Below are 16,208 nucleotides of genomic sequence, written 5' to 3' on the forward strand. Positions count from 1 at the left end.
CAAGTTAGTTGAGGTCATTTGTACATGTAGGTTGGGGTGAAGTGACTATGCATAGATAATAAACAGTGAGTAGCAGCAGTGTACATGTAGGTAGGGGTGAAGTGACTATGCATAGATAATAAATAGTGAGTAGCAGCAGTGTACATGTAGGATGGGGTGAAGTGACTATGCATAGATAATAAACAGTGAGTAGCAGCAGTGTAAAAACAAATGGAGGGGGGGGTTCAATGTAAATAGTCCGGTAGCCATTTTATTAATTGTTCAGAAGTCTTATGGCTTGGGGTAGCAGCTGTTAAGGAGCCTTTTAGACCTAGACTTGGTGCTCCGGTACTGCTTGCCGTGTGGTAGCATAGAGAACAGTCTATTTCTTGGGTGACTGCAGTTCTGACATTTTTTGTGGCTTTCCTCTGACACCACCTATTATATAGGTCCTGGATGGCAGGAAGCTTGTCCCCAGTGATGTACTAGGCCATACGCACTACCCTCTTATGGTCAGATGCTGAGCAGTTGCTGTACCAGGCGGTGATGCAACTGGTCAGGATGCTCTCGATTGTGCAGCTGTAGAACTTTTTGAGGATCTGAGGACCCATGTAAAATCTTTTGTCTCCAAGGTGGAAAAGGCGTTGTCGTGCCCTCTTCACGACTATCTTGGTGTGTTTGGGCCATGATAGTTCGTTGGTGATGTGGTCACCAAGGAACTTGAAACTCTCAACCCGCTACAGCCCTGTCGATGTTAATGGGGGCCTGTTCGGTCTACCTTTTCCTGTAGTCCACGGTCAGCTGGTTAGAGAGGCATACAATCCTATAAGGACACAGCCTATTGAATGACCAAACTAATGTTTAACAGCAAATAGTGTATGCAAAGTATTATGGCCTAGAAATAGGATAAAGCATCAAGTCACGTATCCTTACAATGTTGTATTGAAGACCAACCCAAGATATAGCCTATGTCTTTCTGGGTACCCAACACAAAGCCACACTCCTTTAGCCCTGTTTATACCTGGTTCTAAAATGTAGCCTTTGTCCTGATCTTGTCCACATTCTGATTGTGCCTACATGTTTAGACAATTGTAGATGATTAAAAGACGCATTGTGATCTGATTGTGATCAGATCTGTTAATTGTAAACAGACAAGATCGAGACAAGATCTGGAAGAAGGACGCATGTGAACAGCAGGTATAACAGAGTCTTTGATAGCCCAGCAGTCTGGTGGTGATTAGCACTACAGCTGGGTTTAATATGGATTTTAAAGACCTCTCTCTCTCTGGGCCGTCTCCTGATAGACTCATCGGGAAGAAGGATTATGCATATGAAGACATCTCCCTTTATTCTCCAGCTTGCTCTCAATGCTTAATTTAATGGTAAAGCAACTAAGCTGCAGTGGGTGCAGTAACGCTTTGCATACCCTGTTGTATGCCTACATCACAATACATCTGTGTAATTTACATTGGATTATGATTGGGTTCTACAGGAGGCAGCAGACACAATCCATTATCTGTCTGACGAACACACCACTTTGATCCTTCATTGTTTTTCTGTTTGTGTCTGTGGTCCAATAGTCTCCAGTAGCTTCCAATTGTCTATCCGGTCCAAAAAACAACCACCTGTCTGCTAATCTCTCTGTGTTTGCAGATCTGAATGGATTGGATAGGTGTAAGCAATGGCGGACCAGTCACTATATTGCTTAAACCAGTTGTGTTCCTTCAGATTAGTAAGCAAGCAACCAGGTTAGATAAAGGGATATAGCTTGGTAAGGGTTGTTTTCAGAATGAGCCTCCATCCCCTCTACCTCACCATGAACAGTGAAGGGTAAAGAGGCACCTTATTGGCCTCACCTTTCAGTTCAATGGTCATGAAGAAAAGGAGACAAGTAAAGGAAGCAATTCAATACTATTAGGATGCAGCTGTCCTATGGGCCCAAATGGAACATTACCAGTTCCTGTACCTTTGGTGTTGGCAGGTCTCTAAGGACAATATTGTGGGAAATTTTTGTAGCCATTTGTGGTACTAAGTAAAGCAGAAGCACCATATTTCTCCCACTTCCCCAGTCGTTTCACACCTGTGAACACAGAAGGGGTGGGAACTAGCGAACTAGCTCTGAAGGGCTCTGGACAGCCACAGTGTTTGCAGGCTTTTGTCATTGCACACTCACCCAATCAGAATATTCCACAACCTGGACTCCGGGGTAGACGTAACATAGTAAAAGTACATCCCAGACGCTCCAAGTAGTATCATATGTATTGTTTTGTTAGGTATGTATTTATTTCTGGACGTTCATCATCCATTTTGTATGATATGTTGCAAATCACAATTCGTACAATATTTTATGAATTGCATTTCATACTATATGTTCCCGAATTTGCAAACCATGATATGTTACATATTACAATTTGTTGTGGCTAACATTAGCTAGGTGGCTAACGTTAGCTAGGTGGCTAATGTTAGCTAAGCTTTGATTTTATTTTGTTAAGATCCCCAGTAGCCAGCGCCAATGGTAACAGCTAGTCTTACTGGGGTCCGACACATAACGAAAAATACATTAGAGACAAAAGACTTTACAATTGACATACATTTTAAAACGTGTGTGTGTGTGCCAATACATAGACACAAAAGGTAGGTCACATGGGGAGAGGCATTGTGCCCGGAGGTGTTGCTTTCTTTTTAGTTTTTTTATCCAGGTTTGCTGTTCACTTGCCTTATATGAGATGGAAGGGAGTTCCATGCGATCATGGCCCTCTACGGTGCTTTATGTCTCCTTGAATTTGTTCTGGACCTGAGGACTGTGAAAAAACCACCAGTAGCATGTCTGGCGGGGTAAGTGTGTGTGTGTGTGTGTGTCAGTGTTGTGTGTAAGTTGGCTATGCAAACAATTTGGAGTTTCCAACACATTCATGTTTCTTATAAAAAGAAGAAGTGATGCAGTCAGTATTTCCTCAACTCTTAGCCAAGAGACACTGGCATGCATAGTACTGATATTTGCCCACTGATTACAATGAAAAGCAAAATATGCTGCTCTGTTCTGGGCCAGCTGCACCTTAAACAGGTCCTTCTTTGCAGCACTTGACCATATGACTGGATAATAATCAAGATAAGATAAAAACTAGAGCCTGCAGGATGTGGAGTGGAGTGTGGTGTCAAAAAAGCAGAGCATCTCTTTATAACAGACAAACCTCTCCCCATCTTTAGTACCATTGAATCAATATGTTTTGACTATGACAGTTTACAATCTAAGGTAACATCAACTAATTTAGCCTCCTCAACTTGCTCAACAGCCACACCATTCATTACCAGATTCAGCTGAGGTCTAGAACTTGGGGAATGATTTGTACAAAATATAATTTTAGTTTTAGAGATGTTCAGGACCAGTATATTAATGGCCACCCATACTAGAACTGACCTCCAACTATTTGTTTAGGGTTGTAGTGATTTCACTATATGTGGTTGCTGACTTCCTGGTAAAAATAGAAGAGTAGAGGGCCAAGACGGCTGCCCTGCGGTACACCATACTTGACATGTCAACATTAGAGAAGCTACCATTAAAGAAAACCAACCCTCTGTGTTCTATTAGATAGATAGATCTGAATTCACAATATAGCAGAGGTTGAAAATACCACAACACAGGTTATGGTCAATAATATCCAAGGCTGCACTGAAATCTAACTGTACAGCTCACACAATCTTCCTATGGTGAATAAAATATCAAGCATAGACTGTATAATATGGAATATGCATTTTACATTATGAAAAAATTAAATGTGAAAACGTGTCACTGTCTCTTTAACAACCTGTCATTTGTGTCAGTGCTGAAAGTCTGTTGTTAATTTTTTTTGCAAGGAAATAGCATTGTATTTGGTCAAACACCATTTTGTCCTACAGTTTTGCTCAGAGCCGGCAGCAAAGTGATAGGTTGGCTGTTAGAATCAGTAAAGGTCGCTTTAACATTCTTTGGTAGCAGAATGACTTTGGCCTCCCTCTAGGCCTAAGGACAAACACCTTCCTCGAAGCTCAGATTAAATATATTACAGATAGGACTGGCTATAGAGTCAGCTACCATCCTCAGTAACTTTCCATCTAAGTTGTCAGTGCCAGAAGGTTTGTCATTATTGTTCGATAACAATCATTTTCCACCTCTCCCACACTGACTTTACAAAATTAAAATTTACATTGCTTTTCTTTCATTATTTGTTTTTGTATGCATGAATAGGACTGCTCACTGTTCATTGTTGGCATTTCCTGCCTAAATTTTCCCACTTTCCCACCCAAATAATTGGCATCAAATGGTTTTGTGATGAATAAGACATCTGACTTGCTGAAAGATGGAGTTGTCTTTCTGCCTATAATTTCATGTAAAATATTCCAGTGTTTTTATATCATTGATCTTGGCTTTATAATAGTTTTTTGTTCTTTCTGTTTCAACCATAGTTTTTCAATTCCTCGTCAATGCATGGAGCCTTAACAGTTCTAACAGTCAGTTTCTTAACAGGTCAATGTTTATAATTTCAAGAAGAAATTTCATAAATTCATCAAGTGTAGATTCTGGATGATCCTCATTAATCACACCAGACCAAAAAATATTTTAAACATCCACATAAGTCACAGCAAAATCTTTTGTATAATCTCACTATTTTAGGCCCAGCTTTTGGAACCTTGCCTTTCCTGGATATAGCAGTGCATCACTGCATCCAACGGATACAGCTTTAGAACAAAGTTCGACAGTATTAGTAAAAATGTTATCAATACAGATGGATGACATATTTCCTGTAGTGTTTGTAAACACCATGGCTGTTGATTGTGGCCTGTGGAATATTGTCCCACTCCTTTTCAATGGCTGTGCAAAATTGCTGGACACGCTGTTGTACACGTCGATCCAGAGAATCCCAAAGATGCTTAATGGGTGACATGTCTGGTGAGTATGCATGCCATGGAAGAACTGAGACATTTTCACATTCCATTAATTGTGTACCGATCCTTGTGCATTATAATGCTGAAACTTGAGGTGATGGCGGCATATGAATGGCACAATGGGCCTCAGGATCTCGTCACAGTATTTCTGTGCATTCAAATTGCCATCGATTAAATTAAATTGTGTTGGTTGTCTGTAACTTATGCCTCCCCATACCATAACCCCACCGCCACCATGGGGCATTCTGTTCACAACGTTGACATCAGCAAGCCACTCGCCAACGCAATGCCATAGACGTGGCCTGTGGTGTTGAGGCCGGTTGGACGTACTGCCAAATTCTCTAAAATGAGGTTGGAGGCGGCTCATGGTAGAGAAATTAACATTACATTCTCTGGCAACAGCTCTGTTGGACATTCCTGCAGTCATTATGCAGATTACACGCTCCCTTAAACTTGAGACATTTGTGGCATTGTGTTGCGACAAAACTGCACATTTTAGAGTGGCCTTTTATTGTCCCCAGAACAAGGTGCACATGTGTAATGATCATGCTGTTTAATCAGCTTCTTGATATGCCACACCTGTCAGGTGGATGGATTATTTTGGCAATGGAAGAATGCTTACTAACAGGGATGCAAACAAATTTGTGCCAAAATTTGAGAGATTTGGAACATTTCTGGGATGTTTTATTTCAGCTCATGAAACATGGGACCAATACTTTACATGTTTCGTTTATATTTTTGTTTAGTGTAGATACTGACTGTTAGCACTTGGTGGCCTATAGCAACACCCTAAAATAAGAGGCTTTTCATGATGCAGGTGAACCTGCAACCACAACACTTCAGCTAGCGGTTACGAGTCAGGATAGCCTAGTGTTTAGAGCGTTGGACTAGTAACCAGAAGGTTGCAAGTTCAAATCCCCGAGCTGACAAGGTACAAATCTGTCGTTCTGCCCCTGAACAGGCAGTTAACCCACTGTTCCTGGGCTGTCATTGAAAATAAGAGTTTGTTCTTAACTGCCTTGCCTAGTTAAATAAATTTAAGGTTAGCTATCATGCTAAGTAGTTGCACATTTTCTAATTAGCTAAAATTGTCCATGAGATTCAAACACACAACCTTTGGGTTGCAAGACATTCGCATTATACGACCACCATACTTTCATTTTTGACCTTAATAATTACTTTCTGTCTTACGTAACATAGGCCTACTAATGTCCTAGATTTACATTTACTAGTCTATTAAGACCAGGCTGTACAGTCAAATGATTATTTTGAATCAAATAGCAGCAAAAACCTGCACGAACTACAGCCTGATCTTGGTGCGGAAATGGAACAGGGGTGTGGATGAGGCTGCTGCTGTAGGAGACAACGTCATCTGGTCATTCCTTTGCATTGGGACAGCGACAAGAGCCATCTAACAGAGGGCTTCAGTTCATAGTACGATATTCTTCATCACACACAGCAATCAAAGCTCTTTAGCAATAGTGATGTATGTCTTGAGGGATTATTCCACAAGTTCTGCCGATTACACATGCTCCACATTCCCATTCAGACACAGTTGATCATACAAACAATTACACATGCTCCACATTCCCATTCAGACACAGTTGATCATACAAACAATTACACATGCTCCACATTCCCATTCATAGACAGTTGATCATACAAACGATTACACATGCTCCACATTCCCATTCATAGACAGTTGATCATACAAACGATTACACATGCTCCACATTCCCATTCAGACACAGTTGATCATACAAACAATTACACATGCTCCACATTCCCATTCAGCACAGTTGATCATACATTCCCATTCCCATTCATAGACAGTTGATCACACAAACGATTACACATGCTCCACATTCCCATTCAGACACAGTTGATCACACAAACGATTACACATGCTCCACATTCCCATTCAGACACAGTTGATCACACAAACAATTACACATGCTCCACATTCCCATTCATAGACAGTTGATCATACAAACGATTACACATGCTCCACATTCCCATTCAGACACAGTTGATACAAAACAATGACACATGCTCCACATTCCCATTCATAGACAGTTGATAAAAACATACTCGAAAACCTTATATACAATCACTTTTTTTTCTCTTAAAATAAAATTTCAGTTTCTCTCAGTACAGAAATATTTATCTTCATAACATTCTTTAGGCATTTCAAGTTGGCAGCATTCTTTGTTTTTATTTGTTTCTAAGTGGCATAAAAGGAGTACAAATGCTTATTTAGGACTGGAGCTAGTATAGACACCGAACAGATCAGCGTTCCACCTTTCTCAGATAATATTCAACTCTCAGAACAAGCTATGGGTGTACTACTGGACACTTTTACACAGCTCAAATAAATACCACTCATTCAAAGATGGCACACCAGGTCACTCCAACACCACATCCAAACTGAGAAAATGAAAAATAATCCCTAGAAAATTCAGCCTAAACATTTCTTTTAAATGAATTAAAACAAAATGAGATATTTTCACATCTGCTTAAGAGTCAAGAGCAAAACATAAGCTGAGAAAAAGATAAGTGCCATGGACTAAATATATATATTTTCCCATTTTTTTTTTTTACCACAGACACACACACAGCACAATGCACTAGTAATGCCTTTAAGAGGCCATCAACAGCTTTCCTTTTTTCTTTACAGTGTCTTTCAATTCCTGCTACACCCAGGAAAAAAAGTTACCCGATTAAGATTAAAAATGGTACTTTTGATATCAGTTTTTTCTTTCTTGTATAAGTCTCAATGCAAAGGTTATGCCTCGTTATTTACATCTGTTTTGAATGCTACTAGCCCATTATCAGACTGAGTGAAATTGTAACTCAAGGCAGCAATAATGTGAAATGTGTCTAGGTAAATGTAGGTTAAGATAGAAACTGGTTAAAAATGAAAAAAGACAACTGCCAAAACAATACGATTTACAGATAATAACTGTGAGTATATGTAGTTTGTTTCGGCCACTGCTCAAATTACAATTGCAGATTTTTTTTCTAATTTAAAAAAAAAAAACATACGATTTCCACCATTATTATTATCACGCATCATCACACTTCAAATGAACTTAAAAGGGTGTTTTTACAGGGTGAATAAATTACAATGGTCTACAACATGCAAAAAACCTGTGAGCTCCCACCTCTCAAGCCCTAGGGTTAACCATCACTAGTTTACAAGCAGGTACAGGACAGCTCACCCTGAAGTCAAAGCATGTCATACATTTCCATACCTTCAATGGTGAAAACATGAGTTTGATTTTAGACGTGAACTATCCCTTTAAGGCAGGCACAAACACAAAAGCATCAGGCTCTTCATAAAGTCTGACACAGAAAACATTAACACACAGAAAACAAAAACCAAACATAGGCTGCAGAAGCAGACAACACGTGATAAGGATGTTTAAAAAAAAGAAAAACAATAAATAAACATTCAATAAAAGGACAAACTTCATATTTGGCAGGTGTGCACACAGTGTCTGTCAAAAAACAGAATCACTTGGGGGAAAGTTCCAGAGTCCTCTTCTTCCTCTTCCGGGGAAAGCACCAATATGGGTATGGTGGTGTGACCTTGTGATGTCACACTGGTTATGATGGGCAGTGAGGCAGTGGAAGAAGACTCCTCTATCGGCTTGACGACCTGGCCTTGGGTATGTGAAAGGACCCTAGCCTACCAGAGGCCTAGGAAGAGATAAGGGGTCGGACTTGTTGTGTGCAGTACATTATTCCCTATGGGCTTGTTCCCCCAGCCCGCTTGTTCCCCCTGCCGGACAGCTGTGCCCCTCTGGCTACCGGATCCTGGTGAACAGGTTTAGTACAGACACAGACTCCTGCAGAGGAAGAGAGCAGGGGTCAGATCTCTAAAACACTACAATCCTCTATATCAAATGAGACAGTGGTTTTGCTTATTGGGTTATTGGTAACAAAATCATTTGAAAGGTAGACTTCATATGGGGCACACGCAGCACAAAGATCAATGTTCGCCAATCAATATGAGGTGTCTGGCTACCTTGGTGGACCTCATCTTGCTGAAGACGTTCCAGAAGCGCAGCGTCTCGTCTCCGGCTCCTGTGACGATGGCCTCTCCGTCTGGGGACATGGCCAGGTAAAGCACTCTGTAGGAGTGGCCTGTGAGTTTGGCCACCTGTGTGAGGGAAGGGTACTTCCACACTAAGATCTGGTTCTGGGAGTAGCCGTGTGTGCTTACCTGGAGGTAAAAAGGACTTTAGTCACAAATGTTTAGGAGTCAAAATGATTTCCTTTAAAAGGGCCTGTCTTTGTGCCAAATATATGGAAAATATCACATTTCATACAAATTTTTGTTTCCCACAGAATGACCCTAAAAAGCCACCCCTACCTACGTACCAGTTCGTTGGTGTGCTTGGACCAGGCCAGGTTGCAGACCTGGGAGCCCGTGTCGGTGCACTGCAGGGGCTGGCCTGTCAGGGTGTTCCAGAAGCGGATGCAGCGGTCGGCCGTGCCCCCTCCAGACGCCAGCAGGCCATGCTGATGGGGGGACCAGGCGATGGCCTTCACTGCTGCCAGGTGCTCCGTGTACTGCTGCACCGGGAGAACGCTGGAGTGGTTCCATACCAGCAGCTATGGGGAGGGATTGTTATTTTTCTGGGAAGTTAATGCCAAAGGGTAAGGATAAAAGCAGGAGTGTACAATAGTTATTCAAGAGGTTTGTGTTTGTCCTGTCATCCCCCTGAGGCCAGAAGCTGGTGGTCTGTGCTGTGTGTACCTTGATGTCATTTCCCCCTGAGGCCAGAAGCTGGTGGTCTGTGCTGTGTGTACCTTGATGTCATTTCCCCCTGAGGCCAGAAGCTGGTGGTCTGTGCTGTGTGTACCTTGTTGTCATTTCCCCCCGAGGCCAGTAGCTAGTGGTCTGTGCTGTGTGTACCTTGTTGTCATTTCCCCCTGAGGCCAGTAGCTGGTGGTCTGTGCTGTGTGTACCTTGTCATTTCCCCATGGCCAGTAGCTGGTGGTCGGTGCTGTGTGTACCTTGTTGTCATTTCCCCCTGAGGCCAGTAGCTGGTGGTCGGTGCTCCACTTGAGGCCGCAAACTTCTTGTCGGTGTCCCTGGAGACGACGTTCTGACTGGAGGGGCGGGGCTCGGATGTCCCTCTGCAGGATAACCCTGTCACGACTGCCAGATGACAACTGGTCGGCATTCCACGCCAACGCACCTAGAGAGAATGATTTAGCAAAAAATATAGAAAACAGCTGAAATGCACTCAGTTTTCAAAGTTTTCTTTTGACTTAAGGATGAATATTTCATGATGAAGCCATAGCAATAGAATTACTAGATATTATATTCCATTGTTGCAGCACTACCGAGGAGAAGCTCTCCTCTTCTCTCTGTAAGACAGCCAGCCTCCTTCTACTCACCCACTCTGGCTGTGTGTCCCTCCAGTACTGACAGTTTCTTCCCTGCTGCCGCATCCCAGATCTGTACATAGCCCTTATGAGTCCCCACCGCTACTAAGTTCCCCTTGATAAACCACACACACAAAAGAGTACAATAACCAGACACACATGGTATCAGGGCAAATCCATCACACCCCCTGAAGCATATAGAGCCAGGACTACAGAGCCCTGGAGGTATAGGGTAAACTGTAAATAAGGGGTGTACATGACAACACATAGGAGTTAAAGCAGACAGACTCACCCTCTCTGACCAGCCCACTGACGTGACAGAGTCCCCTTCCACTGACAAGTCACACAGACGCGTCACCTGAAGACCAAAAGACACAATCCATAGATTGTCAATTTCCAACTCACATCATATGAAATAGTTTACGACAGAGGCATTTGCGATAAATGGAGACAGTGTCACTGATTTCAGTGTGATAACACACAAACATTCACACACACACACACACACCTGGCTAGTGCAGGCGCTCCAGAGGTAGACGCAGGTTCCCAGGCCGACACTGAGGACGTTGAGGGAGGACCAATCCACCAGGTTGAGATAGAAGTCATCCTGCAGCTCTGGAGCATCAAGCACCTTGAAGGGGATCTTAGAGATCTTACGCGTGGGTTTCCTAGGCGACCGTAACAGCTTCTGACTACAAGGAGGGAGACAAGACGGATGACTCATTCAATGTGACACAGAAAATACTCATTATAATGAAATGAGAGGGAGAGGAGAACTAGAATACCACTGTTAGCCATATAATATAAAACCAATGCATAGGTGAAAGTGGTGAATACCTGTTGCTGCTAACAGGAGACAAGGAGTATGGAGACACTGTGTTGCCATCCTCGGGTAGAGATCGTTTGGCACTGACAGAATACTGTAAACACAAACAACTAGCATATTTAGTGTCAAATGTAAACATGTTGTATGACTAACAAATTAAAACTGCAGCACACACAATACACTAGCCCTGGTAGCTATTCCAACAGAATGTATAAGGGCCTATGTTAAGTACACTGAAGAGGCTCCTCTTGGCGGGGGTGGAGGGCTGGAGGCGACGGTCCTCTGACTGGGGATCCTGGACCTTCTCTATGCCTGCCCCCAGCAGCTCGTTCTTCAGTAGGGCAGAGTACGCCAGACCGTCCGCTAGGAGGGAGGGGTATGTTAATCTCCATTTTAATGGGAATGAATGAATGAGTAAAACACAATCAATGCACACTACAGAAACACAATAAATTCAACAGAGTCAAGAGGCTCACCTTTGCTAGTGTCTGTAGTGCCATCCTTTGTCTTCCTGTTCTGATTGTGAGACTTCTCATTCTCCTACACAACAACATTAACAGTGACTAATATGTAGAGACAGTAGAGGAGCGCTTCATTGGTTTATAGTTAATCCATGAGGTGCTCTTTGATCATGGGGTGAAATACTGTAGATGATTTGATGCTGGATAGTAAACAATGCCGGAAAAGCCTTTACAACCAAACTTCCGGAAGTAATCAAGGCACTCATGTAGTGGAACAATTTTAAAAGCCTTTATTGTTTAATGCATAGCAAAAAATGTTAAATGCACCGACATGTTGCGGCTACAACACCCTCCATTAGGGTGACAGAAAACAGAAACCCAGCAAGCGACACGATCAACACAGATATAAAACTTGGGGCACAAAAAAAATCCCGAAGTTCATTGCGGGGGGGACTCACGTTGATGCGGTGGAAGTTGACGCTCCAGTTGGCGCCGGCGCGGGAGGGGATGAAGCGGTCGCCATGTTTGCTTGGTGACGACAGGGGGGAGTTGGTGGGTGTCAGGGCTCGTACTGTATCTATGGCCTTCTTCATGGGGAGAGAGAAGGGGATACAGGGTCAGAGAGGGACTCGTTCACAGAGAGGACAATTGAACCACGAAAGGTGAGAAAATGACAACCATTGCACATTAATAGCTCATGAGATCCGCAGAGCCCAGGCGAGATAAACTGTTAACCAAGGGGGTTTCGTGATTCGCGGATGAGGTGTTCAATAGAGATACAATTAAAAGGAATGCTCTAAGATGTAGCCTATGCCTATTTTCTAATGGGTTTCCACAGGGAGAGAGGAGGGGTGAAACTCGACGTAAAGTAAACAGGAGGGGTCAATCAGAGAGGTGGTTTTAATGCAGACAAAACATCAGGGGATCTGACAGAGCGACTAATTGAATAAAAACGTAGCTTTTAGACTTCACACACTGTTGGACAGCAAAGCTCTCGTGTCACACATTAGATATCCTCTTTAGTCTTCACAAAGCAGTTTTGTTATTAAACATGTAAGGGAGGAGCCAGTATCAGACTATTGTCAAGCTAATCTGAAAAAATCTATAGTCTTTGAAGTTGACAGCTACTGAACAAACACTGACAGTGTGTTCTGCTTAGGCTAAATGTATGTCTGATATAGTTTAGCAACAAAATAATACACAAACTGGTTCTCTAGTACAGCCTACTGGTACACCTGACCTACTTTCAGGGGATTTGTATCTCTGGATAGATATGCTACGTCCCATCAACTGAACTAGAACTTACTCTTGAAATCCCTGAACACTATGCTGTCAGCTGAGTGTGCCAACCAATTCGGACAAATACATCTAGATGTTGGCATCTGTCACATCATATGCCACCTCAATACAGAATGATATTGTGCAACACAAGTCAATCCAGAATAATACACAACTTTTATTGAGTCTATACACTTACTAAAGGGCTGGCATTCTCGTTCTGGATGTTGATCTGCCTGAGCAGCCGACACTCATAGTCCTGGTCCATGTCTGTAAAGGAGCACATTTACATTGTCATTTAGCAAACACTCTTATCCAGAGAAACTACGGTTAAGTACCTTGCTCAAGGGCACATCTACAGATTTTTCGCCTCGTCGGCTCGCAGATTTGAACCAGCAACCTTCTGGTTACCGGCACAATGCTCTTAACTGCTAGGCTACCTGCCGCCCTACAACAGGGACGTAGTAGACCAACTCATTATTTGGACACTGTAGCAAAAGCAACAAAAATTTTAGCTTCAATTGGACAAATGCAGGTAGGTCCCTCCTCATTTTGTTTGGTTTCACTCTATAAATTCACCCCAGAAAAGATACAGCATGGATATAACTTCAAACATTGTCATCAACACAGATCCTCAAAAAAGTATAATTTTTTATTTAACTAGGCAAGTCAGTTAAGAACAAATTCTTATTTACAATGACGGCCTTGTTAACTGCCTTGTTCAGGGGCAGACTCGGGGATTTGATCCAGCAACCTTTTGGTTACTGGCCAAACGCTCTAACCACTAGGTTACCTGCCGCCTCTATGACAGTGTTTCCCAACCAGGGGTACTTGGCCTACTGGTAAAATTGACTTCAGCAGTACTCCTGGCAGAGAAAATTTTACTTGGTGGTACAGTAACCCAAAAAGGTTGGGAACCACTACTATATTATACTGCGTGGTGTATATAAACTCAACACCTCAGATTCATGGCACTGCTTTTACTTCTGGAAATTGTACCTAACTACTGGGGTCGTTTTGTGTGGAGACTTGACCAGCTGGTTCACTAATCTCGATTTATCTTCTGTCGTGCTTGTTGTGTATATAGTATCATCAGAAACCTGTTGGCATTGAGTATTGATGTCGTGACCTGTAAACTTAGCCCATTGACAGAAGGCCTCAGAACGGGTGAACATCACTTCCATCCCATAACTAACATTACGCTTGTCACTTTCATGTATCTCGATGGAGTGGAAATATGCGGATTTCTTGGAATTTCGTATTAAAGTTCTACCAGTCTGCTCAACAAATACTAATCGATGTTGTAGACAGCTAACGTTAGCTAATTAGTCGACAAACCAGAGTGCTCGTTGCACTAGCTAGCTACAAAGCTAACGTTAGCTAGTTAGGCATTAATAGCTAGCTAACGTAGTTCAAGACAAGAGAGCCAACATGGGCGCCACTTTTAAACACCATTAGATAAGGCCACTGATAGTAGCTAGACTACCATTAGCACGCTGAATAGGCTAAAAGTTAGCACTATCTTGCTAACGTTAGCTATTGTGATTGGAGATAAACAAACGTTCGAACTTGTTTCTCACACAATTCTTTTTCAGATTGACCTACCGTGCAGCGTCAAAGACTCTCAGTTATGCACCAAGTTTGAGACGGTTTGTTTGGCTAGATTTTTTGTGAAATAAATGAATTTTATTTATTCTCCAGCCCAGACAGAGACAAATGTTTAGACCAACAAATCGAACAAACGCTCGACTGGGATTCGCAAAGCAACATGGGAATGGCGCGGTGACGTCACTGTTTTTGAATCACACATTTTACGTCGTCAAGGGAACAGAGGGGTTTCCACTAGTTAGCACAGCCACAAAGTCAACGCTATGCTTTTCGGTCATAATTTAAGGTTAGGGTTAAGCATAAGGTTAGCAGTATGGTTAAGGTTAGGGTTAGGTGTACGATCAGATTTTATGACGAGAAATGGTAGAAAAAGTTTTTTACATTGTGTTCATGGTAACGAAGGACTACCAGGCATAGGGGCCGGCAGGGAGGTGAAACCAGTGACCATAGTTTCTAAACCATCTTTGATGAAACATCTTTAAGCGGACATTACTGTGCTAAAGATATTTACCATTGATAACCCAATCATAAAAAATGCAATTACTTTGAAGTGAAACTAAGACGAAAGAAGAAGCACCATAATGGGATAGTCTCTTTGTTACAGTTGAGACATTCCATTGAAAGCTAATAATGGGCTCGTTTGACTAGTAATGCTAAAGCAACCGACTGTAGCCGAAAGGAGGTGATCTGCAACATAAAACGTTTTCTTTATAATGTCGAAATAAACATGTCTCCAACCCCCATATCATACACTCATGAACTGATATCATATGTGTGTTCAATATACAATCAATTGAGAGAGAGCCTCAAATATCACACCAATTTGTATATATCCCAGGTAAATTAGATTCTGTAAGTGATAGGTCGTTTGCGAACGAGTCGGCTCTTGTCGGTGAACGTTGGGAGCCGGCTCACATATCAGAAGAGCCAAATATATTTCTAAAAAAAAAAAAAGATATAAATAATCAAAATATTTAAATGAATAGAATTATCTAATTCAAAGAACTAAATAATAATAATAATAATAATAATATAGGCCTAAATGCTCATGCGCACACACATTCGTTCTGACGGTCTGCTCAGACTAATAGCCTCACCTGCTGTTCCTGTCAATCAGACACGCTGTGTCAACCAATGAACCAAAGATGCGCGAGGGAGGGCCGAGCCAACTCGCTCACAGTCACACACGTAGCAGACGAAGAGAGAGAGGTAGGACAGCTGTGAAAACAACAGCTGGAAAATGAGTCTAAAGCACAGTAGCATTTGGATGCATTTTAATAAACAAGACAATGTTAGAGCACAGTATAGAATTTGTCAAAACAAAATCTCATATAAAGCCGGTTCTACGCACAAGCTCCACCGGTTTATGCGAACTGTGCACCCAACTGTGAAGCTAGCTGTAGCGGAGCTTCGAGAAACTAGCGGGCCTGCTAGTGATAGTGGTGGAGCCAGTATCCACTCAGTCAAGTAGGCCTACTCCGCGACCCACAGCAACGCAGTCTTCTATGGACCAGTTTATGCCAAAGTCTATGTAGCAAAACAAGGCCAAATTGATATTGCATTGGCTAAAATGATTGCCACCGATTTCCAGCCATTTTCGATCGTGGAGGACAGAGGTTTTAGAAATTATAGCAATAGTCTTAATCCAATGTACACAATTCCAAGCAGGAAAACCCTTTCAAAATCACTTATTCCACAACTGTATGGGAGCACACAGGCTTCAGTGCTGGAAA

At 42.3% G+C, this 16,208-nt stretch overlaps 1 protein-coding gene across 1 annotated transcript; it reads right to left on the reverse strand.

The window, feature by feature from the left end:
* Positions 1-7,097: 7,097 nt before the first annotated feature.
* LOC135510542 (fizzy-related protein homolog) lies at positions 7,098-14,624 on the reverse strand. The gene is made up of 13 exons (XM_064931558.1): positions 14,473-14,624; positions 13,067-13,137; positions 12,048-12,176; positions 11,605-11,668; positions 11,361-11,491; positions 11,140-11,222; positions 10,811-10,994; positions 10,595-10,660; positions 10,315-10,417; positions 9,928-10,112; positions 9,289-9,522; positions 8,933-9,130; positions 7,098-8,753 (listed from the first exon to the last, which is right to left on the reverse strand). Exons 2-13 carry the CDS (start codon positions 13,133-13,135, stop codon positions 8,712-8,714), a joined length of 1,488 nt encoding a protein of 495 aa, XP_064787630.1. The 5' UTR covers positions 13,136-13,137; positions 14,473-14,624; the 3' UTR covers positions 7,098-8,711.
* Positions 14,625-16,208: the final 1,584 nt, after the last annotated feature.

Source organism: Oncorhynchus masou, chromosome 3 (genome assembly GCF_036934945.1).
Source record: "Oncorhynchus masou masou isolate Uvic2021 chromosome 3, UVic_Omas_1.1, whole genome shotgun sequence".
NCBI classification, from domain to species: Eukaryota; Metazoa; Chordata; class Actinopteri; order Salmoniformes; family Salmonidae; genus Oncorhynchus; species Oncorhynchus masou.